General features: G+C 54.3%; 1 protein-coding gene across 1 annotated transcript; it reads right to left on the reverse strand.

Annotated features, from left to right (window-relative positions):
* Positions 1–1,302: 1,302 nt before the first annotated feature.
* FAM53B (family with sequence similarity 53 member B) lies at positions 1,303–22,446 on the reverse strand. Its single transcript, XM_032191722.1, has 4 exons — positions 22,246–22,446; positions 20,091–20,142; positions 13,147–13,898; positions 1,303–2,889 (listed from the first exon to the last, which is right to left on the reverse strand). Exons 1-4 carry the CDS (start codon positions 22,312–22,314, stop codon positions 2,581–2,583), a joined length of 1,182 nt encoding a protein of 393 aa, XP_032047613.1. The 5' UTR covers positions 22,315–22,446; the 3' UTR covers positions 1,303–2,580.
* Between the last annotated feature and the right edge of the window lie 993 nt (positions 22,447–23,439).

Consider the following 23,439-nt stretch of genomic DNA (forward strand, 5'->3'; position numbering starts at 1 on the left):
CTTGGGGCAGGGACATCCATACCTGGCACTGACCCCCCGAGAGAGCCCCCCACCCCGGCTGTGGGAGCACAGAGAGAGGCGAGACGCCGGCCGGGGGTTATTGAACCAGGAAGCTTTATTTACACAGTAAAAGTAACAAGCAATTTCCTGAGACTGAGCTGCTCTAGTGCAATCAAGTCATGGAGAGGGTACAAATCAGCAGTCTTCTCGCCCGCCCGGGGAGAGGGCAGCCTGCAACGGCGGGGGCACCTTTGGCAGCCCCTCCCCGGGGGCACGCACAGCCCTCCGCGCTTGTGCAAGTGACAGGGAGGCTTTGCTACTACAGGTCAGAGCTTCAGAAGGCTTCGTTTTATTATTTTTTTTTACTTTTTTTTTGGCCATCCTCTTCTTTCGGATTTCTTGAACATCAAAACCATAAACGCCGTCAAAGCACTGCTACAATCCTCTAATGTCCTACGTCAGTCCGTTATCCTGTGCGGCCAGGAGCCTTAAACAATGCACTTGAAACACGACTTCATTGGCCAAATAGGCTATGCTATAACATGGAAAATTACAATCTATGTTACAAACACTTCTTCTTGTCTTTTTTTTTTTTTTTCTTTTAAGACGTACTCTTTCACAGAACAGGCTCAAAGAGCTGCATCTGCACACACCCAGCAAGCTCCCCGCGTGTGTTACCGGTGCTAGGAATTTTCCCGTTAAAATCCTGTGGGTTTTCTTTTTTTGTTGTTTTTTTTTTTTTTTTTTTTTGCAGGAATCGCACTGATCAAACCTTATTGCTGCTGCTAAAGCTTGTCGTCGCCCTGAAACGGCTGCTGTGCGGGTTGGGCCGTGCCCTTCGCGAGTCCCCGAATATCTTCCCGAAATATCTTCCCGATACCGAGCCTGTGAGCTACCTAGCAAAGACTAAGGTCAGGTGTCTGCATATTAGTTAAAAAAAAATCACATTCTGGCAGGCGGCAGGGATTTGCCGCAGGGGTTCCCAAAGCATCTGTGTGAGGGGTGAAGTCCTTTAAAAACCCGAAGCAGCCCCCCGGGGGGGTGCCCTGCTTTTCAGCTGGTGCACGGAGAGGCTCTCGCCCGGCTTGCAGCGCGTGGCGAGGAGCAGCCGAGCTGCCAGCTGTACAATCAGCGGGACGTCCCCTGGATCTGAGGCACATACTATATTATATTTGATACTTTTCGCTATTTTATTTATATATATATAAATCCACAGATGTCTTTTTTTTTTTTTAACCTCTAGAGAGAGGGAAAAAAAAAAAAAAAAAAAAGATAAAAACTTCTTTTTTTTTAAAAGTAAGGCTTTCTTAAACTGAAAACGAGTACATGAGCTCATACAGCACCGCCAAGGGAACACCCAGCCCGCAAACCGAGGCGAGCTGCAGCCTCGCGTGCCCGGGGTAAGGCCACGACTTAGCGGGGAAGCGTCTTTAGTAAGGCAAAGGGGTTGTGCTGCATGTAAACTGGGTGCTACGGCTGCGTCGAGCACGGCTGGGCAGGTCCCTTTGGTCACCCTCCCAACGCCCGGGGGGGAGCACGGCACGGGGAGCAGCCCTTGGGGAGGAGAAGGAGCCCTTGTGAGTTACAGTCCCCGGTGTGCATAGGCAAGAGCGCGCCCCGGGTCCCGCGGGAGGCAGGATCGCCACGGTGTGGTGCTGGACACGATGGGCAGCCACGGCTCTGGGGCATTTTCGGGTTTGGTCGGGGGGGATCTGGCTGAGGAGGTGCCCGAGGCCACCCTGAAGCCAGGACGGTGTCGGTCGGGGTGGGGTGGGGACAGCCAGGATGTCCTAACAGCTCAAAGTGAGCCAGGAGGTCCTAACAGCGACGCTTTAAGGAGCTGGAGGGTTCCCCGAAATGAAAAAGATCCCCCAAAAAATAAAAAAAATAAAATAAAAAATAAAATTGGTGTCCTTCTAAAGCTGTCAGCTGATTTTCCCGAGGAGTGTCTGTCGCACACACGGCACGGTCGCCACTTTGTCTGTGCTTCCAAAAGGCACAGGGAGAGGGAAAGCTTTCAGTGCTGCTACCTGAAATTTCTGCATTTTGGCAGCCTCCTGTCGCCAAGTAATCCCACGGCACCGGGCACGGACACACCTCACGGGTGCGCTACCCCCGAGGGTCCCAGGGGGTGAGAAAAAAAAGCACGGCAGGAAGGCTGCTGGGGCGGCGGGGGCGAGGCAGCCTGTGAGCTCCTCGTCGGGAAAATTAAAAAAAAATATAATAAAAATAAAAAAAAAAATCCAGCTCTTCCCATCATTAAATTTCAGCCGGCGCAGAGCCCAGCAGAGAGAGCTGCGAGTGTCCTGCACATCTCCACACCTCACCCCCAGAGCCCGACGGGCGCTCGCTGATAGCTGGCTACAGTAGTTAGAAGGGATTTCAAGATTTACACACGCACACGCACACACACACACACGCCGTTGCTCTAAAATACCTGATGAAATTTTGGCAAAGCTGCTTCGACCCCCTCCGGCTGGCGGCAGGAGGCCGCCGAGCCCGGGGGAGAGCGTCGGGGCGCCCCGCCGGCCACCCCACAACTGAAGGGCCCCCTCAGCGTGAGGGCCGTCCCCTCGCCCTTCAGTTGTTCTCGATCTGCTCGATGTCCAGCTCTCCGCCCAGCTGGAAGGGGCTCTCGGCGCCCGCCCCGCCGCCTCGCCAGGGCTCCGTGTCCTCCTCCTTCCCTCCGCCCTCGTCCTCGGCCGCCCCGCAGTCGGACTCCTCGCAGGAGAGCTCGTCCCGGCTCCCCCGGCGCCCCGAGCCCCGCGAGGGCGGCTCCGGCACCGGGGTGCAGGCGGGGGTCCTGCCCGGCATCACCTCCACGGGGCCGGGGAGCCGCTGGGCGCCGTCCTCCGCCGGGGTGCTGAGGCTGTTGAAGGCCTGGCGGTTCTGCGGGAGCAAGGGGAGAGAGAGAGGAGGGTGAGACGGGCGCAGGAAGGGACCCCAAAAGGATCCTAGGCTGAGCGAAGCACCGCGGTGAAACAGGTCGTAGCGGAAGATGAGGCAGGGACTGGCCAAATTTTGGACTTTTCCAGACCCTGAGCACGAGCCGCCTCCCCGGAGGCTTCCCGCAGAGAGCCGCAGGCTGGGCAATGGCCAAGCCACCGCAGCCGGAGGAGGCCCGAGGCCACGAGAGGCGTTTTCGAGGCACTTAGAGAGAAACCTGCGAGCGTGTTTCCAGAAGTGATGTGGGCACTTCAAAGCCCAGGGCTCCTGAAAGTCAACAGCGCGCTCCCAGGTGCAAATCCCGTTCACAAATAAAGCCCTGGCGCTTCCCGAAGCTCGTTTCTTCCCTCTGCCAACCCGGTGCTGGCACTGCCCCGTGCCCCGTCCAGAGGAGGTGGGCACAAAGGGCAGCCACAGACCCCAAGGACCACACGCAGGGACCCAGACACCCCGCTGGGTTCTGAAAAACCACCCAAAGACACAACCGAGACATTTTTGACCGCCCGAAATGAGCCGCCGAGCTGCCTACCCCAGGTTTTAGTCGGGATTTGGGGGGGCAGGAGCTGCAGGAACTGCTCCACCCCCCCACATCCATCCTTTTCCGTAGGTTTTGGAGCAGGTCTCCATCGTTTTTTCCTTCCCTCTGCCCGTGTGCCCAGCAGGCTGAATGCTGGCAGCCCCGAGAGCGAGAGAGCTGGAGAAACTCCTCGGGAACGCTCCTTCGTGAAACCCTTCCCCTCATCAAATAACCCACTGTGAGTTTTTCCCCGACACGTGTCTCCCTCAAGCAAGGCGACCCCGCTGCCTGCGCTAGGATAAATATTAGCACACCCGCGAGCCCCGCGGTGAAACGCTTGGGGATGGCTTTTGCGCCACCCCTTTTTATTTTATTATCCTTTTTTTTCCACCCCTGCCAGGTCATTGCCGCGATTTTCCCCGCGGAGGTGCGACCCTAGGAGCTGTCAGCGATCCCAAGCCCTACCTGCCCGCCCGCCACCACCTCCCGTCAGCATGCTGGGCTCTGCAATTTCTGCAGAAAGCTGGGAAGGACCCGCAGGGAGCCACACAGGGCTCGCCAAGTGTCCCCATCCCGGCCACCTCACTCTTTATCCCCAGGCCGATCTCTCCCCGGGGCTGGTTTTAGGGTTTTTTGCCTCCCCCCGAGGCTGAGCGCTGCCAGGCCCCGCTTCCAAAACCAACAGCGGCGCCGGGGGCTGCGGGGCTGACACCCGGGCTGTGGGTGATGGATGAAGTGCCGGGGAAGGCACGGCCGAAATACCTGAGGAGGGAAAACACAGGAGGCTGTTATAGGGGAGACGAAATGCAAACGGAGCCCTGGACGCCTGCTGCGGGGCCGGAGCTGGGTTATAGGTTGGGGAAGAGGCCCGGGTGCTGGGTCAGGAGTCTCAAACCCATCCACGTTTTTTTTTTTTCTGCAGGTATCTATCGAGGCATTGAGCTGCTGGCGGGCACGGCTCCAGCTCCAGGGTGCTGCTGAGCTCACGGCAAGGGGAAGAAGAGGAGGAACATTTCCATCCCAGATAGCCGGGGCCACCCCTTGGGTATTTCTGACCCCAAAATCATGTGCGGGTCCCCAGCAGTGACTCGGAGCAGGCACCCACCTCCCCGTGCTGCCAAACAAGTCCCGGGGACCCGGCCAGCCAGGGGAGGGCTCACCCCTTAACAAAAGGAAATATTTACACGGCCCTGATCCTAATTTTACAATAGAAACTCCGGTTCCACTCGCAGTTTTACTCTCGTCTCCGGAGCTCTGGAGCAGCCCCAACCGTAGTGAGGATTTTTTGTGGGTTTCCATCGATGCAAAAGGAAAAAGGCTGTGAGAGCCCTCGGCAGGAATCCCCCTGGTGCCGCACAGCCCCAGGGAAACGCAGAAGAGGCACAACCCCAAAAGCCAGGAGGCAGAAAGCAGGAGGGGAGATGCATGAGATCGGCGAGCGGCGGCGCTCGGCGGGCCTCCTCTGTCCCACCCGTGCCCAGCATCCCGCACGCTCGGCTCGGTGTCCATTCAGGATGATAATTGGAGGAAATCCTCGTTTCCTGCCAAGAACGAATATTTTCCCTCACAGACACCATCCAGTAGAGAAACACGCTCGCTCGGGGTGCTGCATAGATTCCCTTCGTGCCCCGCTTGCCATGCTCACGGTCCCGTCCCCGCAGGGCACAGTGGGGATCCTGCAGCTCAGGGCTTTGCCCCTAAAGGGCTCCGTGGTGGAAACCTGCTAAAAATCCTCACTGAAGTCAGGGCTGGTAAAGCTGCAGGGGCTGGAGCGGCTCGTCTCTGGGGGAGTTCAGGGATGCCGCCAGTCCAACTTGTCCCAGGTTGGGGTGAAATGTCAATAATATGGATTTCTTTTGGTAAAAACATGTTTTGAGTGTTTCAGCCCTATTCCTTTTCATATTATTTGCACCATGTGCAGCACAGAAGCGCTATTATTGTACTACAGTGGTCTCACTTCGTACCCTTAATTATAAAGCAAGACATTATGGAAATTAAAAGCAAACTTCCAAACCTCTCCTTGAATTTCCCTGACAAAAAGCTTTCTGCGGGACTTGTCATTCCCCTGAGAGCCCACCGCAGTGGAAACCTGCTCCAGCCGAGCGTTCCCACCTGATTTCTCCTGCTTTAACTCAGGTGGGGTGCCCCCACGTGTCCTTGTGCCGAAGGACACAAGGATGCTCCAGCAGAAGCGCCCACAGCCCACGTTGGAGGGGCCAGGGAGGAGGATGTGCCAAAGGGGATCCTGCGGCCGCAGGGCCAGGAAACATCTGCGCGAGGGTACACGGACGCGGGAGCGACCGGCGAGCTGCCCTGGGCTGCCAGCCCCCTCGCTCGCAGAAAAGGAAGCTGTGGAAAATGGCTCGAGAAAGCAGAACGCGTTCCAAATGAGTCAACGGCGCTTTGTCCAGGGCTATATTTTGCACAGTCACGTCCCGTCGAGGCGGCGTTTGCCAAAAAATCAGTGAAATGGAGCAAAACTGAAGAGGAGGACGACGGGCTCGTTTCTGTTCCTGGCACGGCCCCGAGAGTCCTTTCCCCGGCTGGAGCTGCCGCAGCTGCACGGCGCACAGCGCATTGATGGCACGGCCAAGGTTTTCCTGAGCTGCTGAAAACCTTCAGGACCGTGGTGGTGGGGAAAACCCTTCGAGCATCTTCCCAGGAAGATGGAGCAGGCTGGGACCTTGCCGCAGAGGGGACCTGTGACGCCTGGGGGCCCTTTTTCTGCACTGGGACTTGACACCGAGCACCACGTGCGGCGATTTACAGCTCGCAGTCAGCATGTGGCAATTTGCTGTCGTTGGCACCATAATAAAAAGCCACACATCAATAACGCCCTCGAAGAGCTGAGCAAATAATTTATCCGCGAGGCAGGCAGCAGCCCCACGAAGTTCGTGGTTGTCAGAAACGTGGAAGCGGATGGCAAGCCCAGCGATCCTTTGCTTGTGTTTTTTTGTGTGTTGTTTTTTTTTATTATTATTTATTTATTTCGGTGTTTTTCTTTTCAAGCAGCACACACAGCCGCTTTTGGCTGCCACCGTGGAGTCTGTCAGTGCGTCGGGGATCTGGCAGGAGCCGCTGAGGAAGTGCCGCACGGCCTGGCCTGCGTGCCAAGGCAGCCAGGAGAACAGACACGGATTAAAATAAGCGTAGCTGGAGCTCCCAGCCCCACGCACAGCCTGGCCCTTCGTGGGGACAACGGGGATGGTGGCCTCCCTGAGCACGGGAGCTTTCATTACTGCAAATCCTTTCACCAAAAGTTGCTTTTTTTTTTTTTATGCGACCACCTCTCTGCTGGCTTCTGCTGCAAAGAGTTCAGCAAGCAGGAGCTCAAGATGGGTCATGTAACGTGTTGGGCTCGGCAAGGAAATGGTACCTGAGGTCAAAGCCGGCATCTGCAGGTGCTGCTGGGGTCTCGGACCCCGTCCTGAGCACAAAGGTCTGCAGGAAGACTTGAGAGGCTTCAGGAGCAACCTGTGCCTAAGGATGAACGTGTGGTAGAAAAGCTGCTCTTGAGGTCTGCACACAACACGAGCCCGGACACCGGGGGTTAAAGCAGCCATGTGATGCATCAGATGCACGTCTTCGGGACACAATCGGACCCTGTGTCCGTTCCAGACAGACACTGCCAAGCTCTGTTTGCGTTTCCAGCCCCGTCCTCTCACGTGAGTGCACACAAGGCCCAACGCCTGACCCTACAGCCCCATGGCGGGGATGGAGCCAGCAGCGGGGATGGGGACGGGCTGCATGGGGCAGTGGGACACAGCCCTAAAACCATCGGGGTGCTGCAGGAGGCTCCAGTGTGTGCTACAACATCGATCTCATGGCAGCAGCGCCCACGTCCCCGAACGCTGCCCGCTTCTGCTTCCACAGCAGACCTCGTTTTCCGTCAGTTCTCCTCAGTGAGTCACAAATTCATAATTGAAGCAGATGGGACTATTTCTACCGTAAAATCAAAACAATGTATGTCATCGCATGCCATGTCATGCTATGAAAAGCTCCGTCACGCCACTAAGACAGAAGCCCGCTGCCATAAAGCACCCCCTGCGAGCGGCTTCTTGCAGCACCCTGCCCGAAATGGCCGCCAGCAGGCCGCACGCACTTTGACTTTCACACTAAAACCCTTGGACTAGGCCCACCTAGAGCATAAAGGTGTTTGTTTTTAGCACAAAGATAAAGGAGAAATCTGCAGCAAAGCGCCCGACCAGCCACAGAAACACCTCAGGGTGAGGCTGCCCATGAGGCGAGGGCAGCAGTGTGGGCGGACGGCCCCAACCAGGAGCAGCCTGACAGCGGGACGGGGAGGGGAAAGCTCACAAGCACCCTCATGAACCTAATCAATACTTTTTATTTTTAAAACTATGTGTCTTTTTAAACTAAAAGGCAAAAATACAGTGGCGACAAGACCCCGTGGCAGCACGTGTAGCGGCCTCCGAGGCCCTGTGCTCCTCCAAGCCGCGTCGCTCGCATTTGATCCCGAACCCGCGCTTGGCTCCAGCCCTTTTTCCCACAAGCGACCTTTGCAGTCTCCCGTTTGTGTTTATTTAAAAAACACTGGGGCTCGGAAGCTGGAAGCTCTCCCCGAAGTTACATCAGTAGCCAGCTATTTCCTGGGATACGGCCGGCATTCAAGGCCTCCAGTTTTTTTGCCCATCCTACCTTTGGGCAACACTCGCCGCTGGCTCGAGTGGGCGCTGAGGCAGCCGGCCCCACGCTGCCAGCAGGCCACAAAGCTGCCAAAATTCACTCAGAAAACCTCCTGGGGAAGTGTAGAGGGCTTACACCCCTCAAGGGAAGAGTGGGGTGGATGGGGAAGAAAGGAGAGGACGGTGCAGGACAAATTGGTTCTCCCACCCTACAGCTTAAAATACTTCCCGAGGCAGCAGCAAGGCCAGCCCGAAGAATTGCTGGCTGCTGGGCTCTTTATTTCAGCTTTGGGAGCATACAAGCTCCTTCACGTACTGATCCTCACTGAAACATGCCCTTTCTCTTGAGTTTTGGGGGGAAAAAGGGCAGGGGCAGCCTGCCGCCAGCCAGCAGGGACATTACACGCCCCGCTCTGGACTTCCAGCCCAGGCTGAAGCCCACTTTAATCCTAAAAATTGCAAGAAGCACCTGGCCACGGTTCAGGAGATGCTCCATGCCTGCATGTCCGTCAGAGGACAGCGAAGCCACCCCATGAATGGCACCGTCTGTCCGCGGAGCCTGCGAGCGCCATGAACAGCCCCATTGTGTGCACCCACCCCACAACAGGCAGCTCTTGGGCACAAAGTCCTTCCCACAGCCCTTCCTTCTGAAGGATTTCATCCTCATCACCTTCCAAGCTGGTGTCCACCACCACCAGTAGGGCCCCATCCAACCCACACAGCCCCTCTGCCCCGCCGGGGTCTGCTTATGGGGTTGCAGCACCAGGGGGATGCCCGAGCACGTGGAGATGGGTGTGCACAGCTCACCTGAATCCCCTTGGTTGCTTTATGGCACTTTGTCCCCTATAACCATAATAAGGTGCTGCACCTAGAAGTATTTTGCCAGCTGTTAGGGACTGCTTGGTGTTCACAGGTACAAACCATGCAGCACATGGGAGCTGGAGAAAACGTGAGGAGAGGATCTCCGTGCTGTGACGGAGGTGGCTCCTCACACTGGAAATGCTCTGAAGAGATGAAATATCTCCTATAACGTCCCACTTAGCACCCAGAGGTGCTAAGGCACGTAGCACACAGACAGCTGGGTTTTTCCGTGCCTTGGTGCCTTGCACACAAGAGCTCTCCCCCTTGCAGGCCGGGGCTACCTCTCCTGGGGCTGGCTGCTGCAGGGAGCGTGGCCGATGTTGAACAAACACACAGAGAAATGCTTCACTTTAAAAAAAAAAAATATCTATAAAAAAGGTCAGCTGCGTTTGGAAATGTGCTAACACAAATTAACATCTCCCCATAACAGCCCTATCTGCATTTCACAAGGCAGGAAACAGAATGGGCGAGAGATAGCCCGGGCTATCTGCCATGACCGGGGATGATTTCGGGCTCCATCCCGGTGTGCTCGCCACGATAGATGTGTTTGGTCTCCATTGCAGCCCCCGCTGTGCCCACCGCCCCTTCCTGCTGCCCTCTGCCCCGGGGGATTCGGCCAGACCCCAAAAAAAACCCCTCAGCATTGCCCCTCTCCCCGATTTGTCACTGCACCCAGCCGGCGGTATGAGGAGAAATGCTTGAGAAACCACACGGTTCGTGGAAAAATACGATCCCGACCGTTTCGGATCCCAAATTGTTATTATTCCAAGGACGGTAGTTTCCAGGGGTTGGTTTCTGAGGCTGCTCTGATTCGGGGCCGTGTCAGTACGGAGACGCGGAGCGGAGTGGGGCTGCCTCCCCTTGAAGGAAAAAGCAGAAAGAAGAGGCAAAAACAGGCAAGGGGGGCTGTGAGGAATTAGAGGCACTGTTTTTCCAAGTATGCTCCCTCCCAGAAGAACTTTAACATTTAGAGCCCTTTCTTAATTAGCCCAGTTATGCGGCCATGTAATTGCTTCCAGGAGCAGCTCCCTCCCCTTCTGCCTCAACGCCTCCTGCCTGGCCCAAATAGCCCTCTTGGTATGAAGAAAACATTTCTTTCAGGTCAAATTATTTTTATTTTGATTATGGTGCCGGGTTTATGGCCTATAAACACATGTGGTTACCAGCACGAGCAAAAATTTAACCGCTCGGCTGCCAGAGCCGGGTGCTGAGCCAGCACCAGCACCCAGGCTGGGCGCCCAGCTCTGCCTCTCCGCCCGGGGACTCGGGGGGAGATATGTGAAATGAATATTTCAAAGCCACTTCTACCCCCTCCAAGGCTCGAGGAGAGGAAACGTGGACCCCCTGCCATCATTTCGGCTCTTCATCTGCAATCACCTAACCGGTCTCGTTCCTGGAGCGTCATTAAAAGTTACCCGAGGGAATTTCGAGCCAAGAAACCAAATCCGCGTGGTTTTCTCCAGCGTGTTGGTCCCAGCGCCTCCCGCTGCCCACGAGGAACCAGCTGGCGTTCACAGGGCTCCCCTCCTGCCCCACACCCCGAAAACCGGCCCCACCAAGGGCAAGAATGCTCACCCCAACCTGCCTCATCTTGCTGCGTCCCTCCGTGCCAGTCCTCCCACGTGGAGGCAGCCTGCGCTTGCACGTGAAAAGCTTTTCACAACCCAGCTGAGGAACGAGGAAAACCCCGGCCCGTGAGCAGACACCAGCTTTATTTTCACCCCCTTCTGCTGCTGCCGACACAGGGGGGGGACGTGGTGGAGGTCACCCGTGGCGTGGGGCTTCCTTCCTTGATGGCATCGCTCCTCAGCCAGCACGAAGCATGCCGGCAGCTGGCTGCGGCTGATCTCGTGCTGGAGGGGAGCTGAGTAATGCAGGTTGCTCGGGCGTCGCTTCCTCGGCTCCGAGGATTTTTTTTTTTTTTGAGGTGGAGGAAAGCAGCCAGGGAAAATAACAACTCCTCCTCGAGCCTACGGTTTTCAAGGAACACGGACCGAGCTGCTTTTGGACGGACAAGTGATTAGGTTTTTGTCCTTCTCGGGGCTCTTGTCTGTGTCAAAGGCAGGGAAATCCGAATTGTAAGTGTGTGCCTGGGCTGGGCGCCTGCCAGAGGGAAGGGGAAGCCCTGAAATCACCCACGGCATCCTCAGAGGATCCTGGGGACGTTTCCCCGGGTTGTTCCCGCAGGAAGGGAATTGCCTCTTCCCCCACCCCAAGGATCTGCACCTCAGATCCTTGCAGGTCCTCCTTCAGGCGTATATTACCCTATACCCCGGCGTGGCTCACAGCTCCAACAGCCAGGCTGGGGTTTGCTGGCTCATTTCGCATTTCTTTTGAAACCCCAGCGTCACTTTTCTCCTCAAAGACCAAGCCAGCACCTTGCGCCTGTCACCAGGAGCAGCTCACAGCGCTCGTGGGCATGACCCGGCTGGGGTTGTGCCGCGGGTTCATTGTGCATTCAGTTATTTTTACCCCTTAAAACGCCTGAGGGAACCCTTCCACCTACTCCTTAAAAGCGAAAGGGCTCGGCTCATGGCAGCAGGTCCGTGACTGCATTTCCAGGGCCGCTAGGGCTGTCAGTCCGCAGCAGGTCTGCGCCTCGCTGGGACACGTAGCCCCCTCTGCTTTCAGCTCAGCAGAAAAATGTCACGATTCTGCCACGATGACTTTTAGAGAGGGTGAAGGGCTCCTTCCCCTGCTTTTTTCCTCTTTTTCCCCCCCTTTATACAAACAACCGCAACCACAAAGACCCAGGACTGTGACTTACACCCAAGCAAACTGCAATAGGATGGCAATTTTTAAAAATAACGTGTTTGGTAAGGGACTTCTGCTCCTTTTTATTTCTTCCCTAGCAATCCCCATCCTGCGGTTTGCCCTCCTCCACCATCTGCAGAACCCCTTTTTTTTGCTCATCTCCCCAGGCGCCGCCCCGAGATGGCAACCAAGCGCTGCGCAGACTCTCCAGAGAGCGAGGCGAATAAAAATAGTGCAGTTCCTTTTCTCTCTTCCCTCTGTGCACCACCGAGCACTCCAGCAGATGCAGCTGGGCCACACGTGCAGCAAGCCACCACCTCCTGCAGCTCTGCAGCTCCTTCAGCATCGTGGTTTCAGCCCAAAAGGTCTGGAGTACCTCGAGTACTTAAGGAGTACCTTGAGTACCTAAAGAGTTTTCAGGCAATTTGGGCTTTTTGCAGGTTTTGGGTTACCACGAAACCCTCAGGCAGGCCTGTGGGACGTTCTGCCCTGCACGTGCAGATGAAGCAATGAGCGGCTGTGCACAGAGAGAGAATAAGGAGGAGGAAGAGGAGAAACAAAGGCAAGAAGACTGAACTACCACCACCATTTCCACCTCATCTGGGTGAGAATGAAAGGACAAAATATTCCAAGCCAGCCTGCTGCAAACACCAGCGTTGCACCTGGATCCTGCCCCAAACACGACCCCAAAAATCCCTCCTCCAGCCTCAGGCTGCACCCTGGGCACGGCGGCCCCGTGCCTCCTCTCACCACCCTCATCATCACCAGCTCCTCCTGGAAAAAGACCTGCAGGAAGTGAAGCAGTGCTGGGATCGACACCAATGAGCAGTTTAGGAACTTTTCCACCGATGCCAGGAGATGGGAAGGCCTTCGGTGATGGCAGTTTTGTGATTGCAGCTGGTGGTTAGTAAAATGGAACAGCAAGTGTAAGCTGTTTTACCGCCTGTCCGGCTTGTTAGCTAATAAAATGAGCTTAGCATATGAAATGTTACTGCTGGGTTTATCAAAAGATGACTGCCAGGCCTTGCGTTTTGCCCCTGCAGTCACCCCAACATGTAATTCCCCGGCCCTTTTTATCTTTTAAGCTCTTGTGGAGAAGGAAAAGCTCATCGCCTCCTCCGACGCGAATGAGCTCACTCCAACACCCGTCGAGCTGCCAGGCGTGAAGCGCCATAAAACATCCCAGCCTTGCAAGAGGGGGGAAAATGGACGTATAGCATGGGATAATCATGCTGTAAGGCGAGGGGACGAAACCCCAGGATGTTTTTCAGCCTCACCCGATGAAGCACAGCCGGGAGTTTTAACACAAACAGCACAGCCGAGCGCGTTGGGACGCCCTACTTTGGGAAGCCCGACGCGAAAAGCCCTGAGCCCCCATCCCGAGGGGATTCATCCTCCCCGCAGCCCCCTGCCCGCATTTACCTGGGTCATCTTGGCCAGGTCGAGCGACGGCCGCTGCTCCTGCGCCTCCTGGGGCCTGCGCCGCTTGACGCCCACCTTCTTGTCGTTGAGGACGCAGGGCTGCGAGCGGCTGCGGCACAGCCCCGTGGCGCGGCGGCCCAGCTGCGGCGTGGAGGCGGGCGTGCTGCTGGCCGAGGGCGGGCCGGGCTCCGAGGAGGAGAAGCGGTCGTGAGAGCAGGACAGGGACCTCTGCATGTCCGCCCGGCCGCCCTCGGGGCTCCACGGCTCGCCTCCCGGCCCTCCGGGTCCCGTTTTCCTCGCCTGGCAGCCCAGGCGGCCGGCGAGGGCCGGGTGGTCGCAGGAGGAGGCCAAGGGATGGGAGCGGGAGGGGAGGCTGAAGCTGGAGCTCCTCTGCATGGTGGCGGAGGCGTTGGAGTAGCGCTGGACGCTGCCCCCGCTGTAACAGCGCCTCTTCTCCACTGGCGTCCAGACCTTGGAGCCCAAGGGTCTCCACGACGTCCTGCAGCCGGCCAGCTCGTCCGAAAAGGAGAGCGAGCGGCACTGGCGCTTGCTGGGGGGCGCCGAGGGGTGGCCGTGGGGGTCGCTGAGGCTGAGCTCTTTGATCAGGTTGGTGACCGAGCAGGTGCTGGAGGCCTCCCGCGGCCACAGCGAGCCCTCCTCGCCCTTGTCCGCCAGGCAGTCCCAGATGCTGGCGCCCGGCTGCTCGATCTGCAGAGGGCACGTCCTGCCGAGGTCTCCCCATCTGTCATTTTCTGGGGCAGAAATGACAAAAACACACGCACACACACACACACACAAGCGCGCAGGCATTAGCGTTAATTAACTCTGCGACTCCGTAAACAAAGAGTAGCATATGGGGCGTTTTCCAGTGCAAATTAATTAATTAACTCTTGGAATATGGCTTCCCGAACCGCCAGTCGCTGTGGCGGGGATGGAGAGGGAGAGCCCAAAATGAGAATCGCAGCTCGGAGCCGATACGAATTGGAGCCCCGATATCCAGATTGCGCTACCAAGGGGAGATCGGGCATGAAACAGCACGGGCACTGCCACATCGCTGCGATAAATCGTGCCTCGGATGCATCCCTTTCACCCCAGGCTCTGCAACCAACCATTGCCCGGGAGGTTCACAAAAATAAAACAAAGTGAAGAGCCCCAAGGTGATGCGATGTTGGGGCAAAACGGGTATGGGGGCACTGCTTCCCCGTGCCAAGGACATCACAGGGAGCCAAAAGCCACCCCTACAGCCACCGGGCTGTCTTGCTCCCAGCCACGCTGAATGTTTTACATCTTTCTCCCTCTTTTTCCATCAGTTTGCAGACTCAGCAATTTGCCCACCTGCAGCTTTGCCCACCTGCTTTCTCAGGGCGTTCGCGAGGGCGTTCATTTCATTTGGGGTTTCATTTCACCGGGTGCATTTGGGGACGCCCTGGGCCAAGCCCCCGGACACCCGTGCCTCCCAAATCCACTCTCTCCTTCCCTCCGCAGCCGGGACGTGCACGGCAAGGGGCCGGCAGCCCCTTGGAGACCGCGAGCCCGGCTGCAGCTGCAGGCGGGGATCCCTGCCACGACCGTGAAGGAGGAGGATTTAAGCAGGGTGAGCTCATTCCCACACACGGTTCCCTGCCTAGAAAAGAGGAAAGAGGAGGCCCTTCGGGGCCCGGCTCCTTGGCACGGGCTGCTGGGGCTAGCAGGGCTCTGTGTGGACTTGCAGTTGATGCTCGACAGGCAAACCCCGGTAGGGCTGCTGCGATGGAAAAAAGCCATCACCCGACAGCCCGCTGGGGCTGCTTTCGGCGGCGGCTGCTGCAGGCAGAGGCAAACCGTGCTGGCTAACCCTCGCTGAGAAGTTTTGTGTGATCCTATCTAAATCGTGAGGCATTTTTAGAGTGTTTTTTCTATTTTTTATCCACTTAGACAGCCGAGCTATGAGTTTGAAGCTGTGCCTGCCCCGCAGCTGCAGGTACAGCCTGGTGGTCGGGAAGATGCGCTGGAGGTCACACCCAGGGCCTCTCTAAGCTGCTGTCCCTACACCACTCTTGGCTCCTTTTCCCATTTTCCCCCCCAAAACCAGCTCCATCCACGAGCAGCCTGGTGCACACCGAGCCACCGAGCTTTATCCCTCCTCATTTCAACAAGCACAATGCAAAGCGAGAAACCCGTGCTGCACACCCACATCTATGTTTAGATCTGTATTATTTCCCCCCCCACCACTTATTATGCTGCCGGCAGAGAGATTTCTCGGGTCAGGTCACCAGACAAAAGGACCAGAAATAGAAGCTAATTTTTTATGGCAAGCTGCCACGACCCCCGGGCCCAGACGTCACGTCTTACATCAGGCCTCGGTAAGCTTCCATGAGAGGATACAGGACACCTTCCTCTTCCAACGTGACTCCTGCACAAACAGCCATAAATCTTTTAAAAAAAAATAATCACGAGGAAACTTGTAAGCGTGCTGTCAACCCGAGCAGCGACTTCGGGTTATTATTTGTTTCTTTCCTTTGTGCTCAGCACGTGCTGGAGGAAGCCGGGTGCCTGGTGGGGCAGCTCCCATCCAGGAGGAGCTTGGGGTGCTGGTCCCTCGCTGCCACAATAGCCCCCAAAATGTATTTTCGAGGCCAAGTGTCTGCCTTGGACACCAATGGAAACACAAATGCACAAATCCAACACAAAATGAGGGCGGTCTTGGGGTCAGGGGTGTGATGAAATGACCCAGGAAAGCTCCGTGAGGAAACCTGGCTGCTTTCCTCTTCAATTTTTTAAGACCAAGATTCGCGTCCCGAGAACGCCGATAACGATAATTGCAGCGGAGCCATTAACACTGCTGCAGCTAAGCCTGTATTAATTTTCTTAAATTACAAACCTCAGCCTGGTTTACCCAGAGGCAGCAATTTGTTCCAGGATAAAATCCACCGAGAGAGCTCCCCGGTTCACAAGTAAACTGCTTTGCTGGGAAGCACTCGTTTGCCTCTCGGAAAATGATGGAGAACGTTTGCAACAAAGCTCCGATGCAGCTGTGGCACGTGGAGCTCTTCCTCGTGGTTATCCGGGTCCTTCTTGGCTGTCGCTGCCCCCAGATGAGACAGCCTGAGCCTCCGACTTCTGGATTTTAACTTAAAGCTACCAAACTTTCAGTCACTTGCTGGATATGTCCATTAACTAAACGAGGATGGCTTTATGGGGTTTAAAAGAAGCTACCTTTCAAAGCCTGCTACCCATTAGTCTAGAGCAGGTCGTTTTAGGAAACATTTCTTTACCTTGAGGGCGGTCAAACACTGGGACAAGCTTCCTGGAGAGGTGGTTGATGTCCCGTTCGTTTGGGTAATGCCCTCAATATCATGCTTTGACTTTGGGTTAGTCCTCAAGCGGTCAATTGGATGATCTTTGTAGGTCCCTTCCAACTGAACTGCTCTGTCCTGTTCATAAAGATTAGTCGCTGATGAACCAGAAAACTTCACCCAAGGGATTTGAGGTGAAATTGCTGCCTGAAGCCAGGAGAGATGAGGAACGAACCTCTCCATCCGCAATAAGCAACCACCAAAGGGCCAGACCGATGGCGAGCTTGAGAGCAGCCCCAGCGTGGCACCCCAAGCCCTGCTGCTACCTGTGCCCTCTGCAGCTCTTCCTCCAAGATTTGGGCACCGGGAGCCCTGAGGGGGATCCCATTCCCTCCAAGTACCCCAGAGACCTGAACCCATCCGTGCCACCCGGGCCAGGCGAGCTTTGTGCACGCACCACCAGACCGAGGGCCAGCATTTAATTTACGAGCACCGCGGGTGAAGGAGGTCCTGTTCAAACTTCGTTGGAAACAACCAACCTGATTTGGGGTCTCGGTACCCCAAAACAAGCCTGGAGCCCAGGGAAACGTTTGCATTTCTTCCCTTGCACCTTCGGGATGGCCGGCGGCTGCCGAAACGCCTGCTGAGGGGCTGCGTCCCTCCGATGACACGGAGTAAATTTTAACAGCCACGCTCATAACCACAGAGAAGAAGGGTGTAAAATCAAAATGCTGACACAACTTTAACCATAACGGCACAAATGTGCTGCTATAATATTTTTACAGCTCCTTTTTATACATAATGCATGATCCTTCTGCTCAAGTTTCCTCCACGTTCTTTCCCTGTGAAATAATTTACATTCATACATAATTTATTACAGCAACTTGTAAAGTAATTACGGGTTTCAATCACTTTTTTTTTTTTTTTCCCTCCTTTTTGGCAGATAAATTCTGTTTGGATCCTAACCCAAACATTTCTCTTCGTGCGGGTGCACATCCAGCTCCCTTTTTCACGTGGGGTCCGCGTCGAATTTTAGTCTCCTGCCCCGGCGCACCGGGGAAAAGGCGGACCTGTATTTTCCACTGCCCCTTGTTTGTGTTCAGGAGACGATGATTCCTCGAGGTGGAACAAATCTGATGGTTGCAATTAGCTGGTGGCAGCGCCATGGAGCCTGACGGCCCTCCTGCTTTCCCCTGGCACAAATCAGATTAAAAAATAACGCGTGGAGCTGGGCTTCAGCAAGTGCAAGCCCCCAAAACCTACTGCTTGAGAGCAGGCAACGCGTGCGTGCTCCTTGTGCATGGGAGGGGAAACTCAACACCGTTTTGGTAAAAACGTGCCCGCTCCTCAGCTGCTACCCACTGAGGTGCCAAAAAACTTCTTACTCACCACCTAAGGAGGAGTTGGTCAACACTGCCAACGCGTTGTTAGAACAACGTGCAGCCGCCACTGCCGTCCACCCGCAGATGGAAAATTTCCAACAGGGCAAGCCAAAAGTAATACCCAAACTTTCTAAAACGCTCGCTTCTTTCTCTAACACACTCTTTTACTGGAGGGCATGAGATGGAGACCGCAAGGAAAGAGAAGGAAAAAAGACTCCATCCAGGAACAGGGCAATTCCTACACTCCCTGGTGTTTCAAGGCCCATCAAGGAGAAGGGGAAAAATGCTTTTGTTTATTTATGTAGCCCTTTGCTAGGATGAAAATTAAAGATGAAATGCCTAGAACTATAAATTCAACAGTCTTTTAACTAATATTTCTGTCATCCCACTGACAGAGTATTACTTATAAACCTAAAAATCAAAAAAAGTGGATCTACCATTGTACCATCTGACATATCAAGCCTTTAATAATGTTTACTCATATATCGAGTAATAATAAAACCTATAACCAATTTTCAGACCCTTTCAGTGTTCAATACATCCTACATCTAAAATGTCTGGGACTTGGTTTACTCCTTTCCCCTTCATAGTGTTTTTCAGAGCTTTTTGCAGGCAATGTTCTTGGCAGAGTGGCTCGTGCTGCCCGTTGCGATGCTGCTGGAGTGCCCATTGACCAAGACATTTGTGACATTTACGTTTTGACTCCTTTAGATTTGGTTTGAGGCCACCAATACCGAATTTGGCAGTGGGAGCAATCCCTGTGTATGACATCCCCTCTGGCAAGAGACCTCCCTGCTTTCCCTCTTGGCCTCCTGACCTGAAATATTCACCCAGTTGCCCTTTCGGGGCCGTCATGACCCTGGGATTTACTAAAAACACTGAGCAAGTTTCAGCGTGGAGTTGGTTTGTGACCGTGGCCCAGGTCTGGAGGCATCAAGAAGAGCGTTTGGGAAGGACGCCTGAAAAATGGAGCACAAACCACACAATGCTCTGACATGCCAGGGACTCGCTCCTCCTGACTGGGCATGACAAAGACAATTACATGGTAAGCCGTGGTCAAGGAGGTGAGATTGGGTTCCCTTGGAAACAGGATAATTTGGCAGCCCAGGAAGACCAGCACCGCGCTAGGAGGACGCAAAAGGCTTTGTAAAAGCCATTAACACCAAGCTGGTTTTCAATTAGGCTCAGGCTCTTCATATTTGTGGAGGAGCCTGCCAGTGCCACAGCACAAGACAAAACCATCTGATTGGGTTTCTTTGTCCCTTACTCATTTCTGACAGGCAGGAGAAAGGGAACGGACTGTTTCTACCCGTTCTTGACTTAGAAGCTTGTGACTTTCATCCGAAAAAAAAAAAAAAAATCAAAACATTTTCCATCTTTTCCCCCCCCCCCCCCGCCTCCTCCTCCAATTGACTCAAGTTATCAGGGAGCTTGGGAAATCTCTCCCCTCAATGCATGTGCTCGGCTCCCATTAACGCTAATGAGAGTTGTGTCCACGAAGAAAAGGGGCAGCCTCTTTGTCTGCGAAGCATTGGCTTTCATACCAAGTAGCTTGGCTCAAACTTGACCTACAATTTTAATTGGGTTTTGAGACTTCGCCTAGTGACTGGCTCCCCGTTACAAAACCCAAAGGACACAATATAGGGGCACATCCTCCCGCAGCATTGGTTTTTCGGGATCGTGGGCCAACGCACCAATCCCCCACCAATTTCAGAGGCTTTCCAGTGTAACAGATGACAGAGAGCTCTGCCACAAAAGGTGTTAAACACCATATACAACAGCTCACGTTATTGTTAAAGGCAAAAAAGGATATTTTCATTATTGTCTGAGGCATGATCAGACACATCGTGCCAAGCAGCAGAACATTTTAGTGATAATATTCATATTTATTATTTGCGTCATGCAGAGTCATGGGCGTGGGCTGGATACGCAAAACCACGAGAAATACATTCTCGGACCCCAAATGCTTATAATCCCAACAATACGAGTAATCCTAAAAATAATCACATAGATCAAAGCACTGGGGGGCGGGAGACAAGCAATTCACCCAGCCTGGACGGGAGGAGAGGAGAGCACCCCTCAAAAAGAGGGTGGCCTGGCCGTGATGGTCACCACTACGGGGTTCCCACACCGGGTGACACTGCACCTTGTGGCACCAAGGGGCTGCAACCCGGGGGCACGATGCATTTTTGGGAGGGCTGCAGAAGGTCAGGACGTCTCCCCGCACATGGCCAAGGACGCGGGAGCGGAGGTGAAGGAAATACAGAACGAAATTTCGGCTACTCACCCATAACGCCACAAGAGAAGAGCGTAGGTCCTTGACTCATCTTTGGAGTGTGCTGAAAACAACCAGAAAAAATTGTTCACGTCTCATGTGGAGAGTCGGTGTGGAGACCTGAGCTGGCAAACCATCACTCCTACGGCTAGTCCTGGCCCACGGGAACAGCTGCAGCCACATCCCCAGCCCCTGGACCCAAAAGTGCAGAAACTAAACTGGGAATTCAGCAGTAACTCTGGACAGGAGCAGCAGTGGTGGTTGACCCCCTCCAAGCTCATGAAGGTCTCCCACCTAGACACAAAGCAGCTATGTGGTTTTTTTTAACACATATAGCATGTTTCTGAGACTCACCCCAGCATTTTTCCTGAGGATTCTGCATCCAAATGGTGCCCACGTGCACTAAAAAGAGGGAAAAATGCCACTATACGGGCACTAAATAAGCCCAGTTGGGTTTTTATGCTCCTTTTGTCCAAGAATTTTCCTCTTGACTGTGTATGGCAAAACATCAGACTTCTAAAAATGGGCACGGACAGTTCTATATACAATAAATCAGTATGTCATCCGGCGTCTCATGCCATTTCAGCTATGCCCACAAAAACACACTTTCATACTAATTGTTCTTTTGTTCTCCCCAAAAATACCCATATTCTGCTTCCAAACTGCCTGTCCTGGCAGCTCCGTCCTCTCTGAACGAGGCTTTACTTCATCTGAGCAAAGCTCTGGCATATGATCCTCATCCATCTGCGCTGCCACTGCTGTGTTTTACCTGGTGTCAGGCCACCACAATCACACCTTCTCTCCTGATTCATCTCTTACACCTTGCCTGCTCACGTAATTAATAATAATAATAATAATAATAATAATAATAATAATAATAATGTACCATCTTATTAGGTGGCAGGTAAAATTAATCAGGAGGCAAGGAGGACGGGCAGCTCTCTCCAAAGAGTGGCCAAAGTGGAGTGACCATGGAAATGGGACAAACCCCAGGAAAAGCAGTATTTTTGACAGCAGCTCAGAGCTTTATTTTATTTAGCTCTGGGGCCCCAGGAAGTCACTGGAAACACTCTTGCTTTCTTTGCTAGCTCAGATTTCTTGTGAACGTCTTGCCAGGACCAGCCGGCTGCCCTACTGCCTGCCACAGCAGCGGGAGGCACCCAGCAAGCACAGGAGGGCAGGGTTTGGTGGTGCAGCTCCGCAGCCCTCCCAGCAACACGGAGAGGAAACTTTTCGGCCTTTCTGCAGCCAGCTCCCCTATTGCACAGGCAGCAGCCCCCTGGGGAGATGTGCAGGGACAGGACCCTTGCCCAGGCTCCCAAATCTTCCTGGGGCATGGCCAGAGCTGATTCTCAGCCTTCCCCCTCGCAGGAGGTGCTGCCTTCCTGGCAGGAGCCAACAGTGAAGCGTTGACACTTTCCTAATGTATCAACAGCCTTCTTTGCCAAATTTCACCCCTTGGCTTGGTCGCCTCCTCCTCCACCACCCAGCACCCTGAGCTATCTGCCCAGGAAGCCTGGCCAGACAGACCTTCATCCCCAGCGAAGTCGGGCATTTACGTTTTTTTAGGCTCAAAATGCCCTTTTATGGCTAATCCTGCCAGCTGCTTCCTGCCGTGTTCCTGAGCATCCTTATCTGGGGCTCTCTGCACCCTGTGAGGATCCATTTTGGTCTATTTTCTGTTCCAACTATGACAATTTCTCCTGGAGGTGCAAACACCCATGGCCAGCCCTGCACTCTGCTTTCTAGGATGGCTCCGTGTTATCCCATAGGGATAACACAGCCTGACCTCTGCCATCTCCCCCTTAATCCTGCTCCCCACTTGCTCATCCTCCTATTAACGACGAGCATCTGTTCGCTCTGGGTAAAGCAACTTCTAACCCATGTCATTCACGGCATTGATTTTATTTCTTTATTTTTTTACTTTTTATCCTAGTGCACGCTTACTGAGATGCACGCATGCAAAAGTTAAGGCACTCCAATCATTTACCACTCGCCTGCTCCTTGGAAATTAATGCAGCCCAGTAGAAACTGGTGGAGCACTACTGATAAAAACATATAAAAAAAAACATATAAAGATCTAAAGATCTGGTCCTGCAGCACGAGAAGAAAGCACACCATGAAGCTACGGCAGCAGAGCTGTCAAGGAACACTCCGCAAGGCTTACCAGCTCAGTCCTGCATGTTACGGAGTCAGCACCTTTGTTTTCCCGGGTTTTGGTTAAGATCATCACCATGGTAGTGCAGTCCTGTGTCGGAGTCCATCAGGGTCCAGGCAGAGGTTGCTGTCAGCCGTGGTCTGGCGAAGCTCCCGTTTCAGTGCATTTTCCCCCAAAAAAAGGCTGAGCACAGCGGGGGGCTGCAGCCGGACGCCGGTGACTCCCTGCAGGCACAAGGGAGAGAGGAGAAGGTTTAGAGGAGGGCTTGGAGCACCCTTCCTGGCCAAAGGCACGGGGCGAAGAGGCTGTGTTAGGAGAGGGGCGAGGAGTATTTGTTTTAGGCTCTTCAGCATTGCTGGCGTTCCTCGGCACCCGATCAGCTCAAAGCTGTTCTGTGCCACGGCGTTTGCAGGAGCTGCCCGGAGCACATACTCCTGAGGGGCAGGAGTATTTCAGACAAGCAAATAAATACAAATTCCTCTTTAATTCTCCCTTTTGAAAAAGGGAACCCGCAGCCCCTGTGTCGGAGAGGCTGAGGCTGCAGAACAAGGACCCACTAAAGCCCCAGAGGCAATCCCACAGAAGCCCTTGCCTGCAGAGTGACCAAGAGCAGATTTCCAGCAGAAAAAAAAAACATTTCCACATCGTTATCTTTGGGAAACCCCTCGGATGTCCCATGCCACCCCAATATCACCCTGGTTCCTGGCCCACGAGGAGCCTTTTGGCGACGGAACAAGGCACGGAGCTGCCTGCAAGGAAGGAGAGGGCTCCCTGCCCGTCCTCCTGAGGGCCACACAGTGTCCCCTGATCCTCCCTTAGCTCCTTGGCAGCTTTAGGCAGTAAAAGCTAAGTTGGGGCTTCACAACGAGGAGCCCAATTCCTAAATATCGTAAAATGCAGGCAGTGCTCACACGGCACTGCCCAGCCTTGGCTGTGAGCACTGGGCCCTGCCTCGCCTCCCAGTATCCTCTCCCCGCATTGACCCCCCTGCAGAAGCAGCCAGCTTGCAACTCAAATCTGATTAGAGAAATCAGTGGTTTTTTTTCCCAAATCGCCCCTCTAATCCTGTTTCCCCGTTTCGTTGCCTCGCAGTCAACGCAAACAAACAAAACCAGCATTTGCGTGATCCGAAGAGCAGGAAGCACTCATCTGGGGCCACGCAGTCAAAAGCAAATCGCCGCGTTTAAGGACAAAACTTGAGAA

This window comes from Aythya fuligula, chromosome 7 (genome assembly GCF_009819795.1).
Source record: "Aythya fuligula isolate bAytFul2 chromosome 7, bAytFul2.pri, whole genome shotgun sequence".
In the NCBI taxonomy this organism is placed as follows: Eukaryota; Metazoa; Chordata; class Aves; order Anseriformes; family Anatidae; genus Aythya; species Aythya fuligula.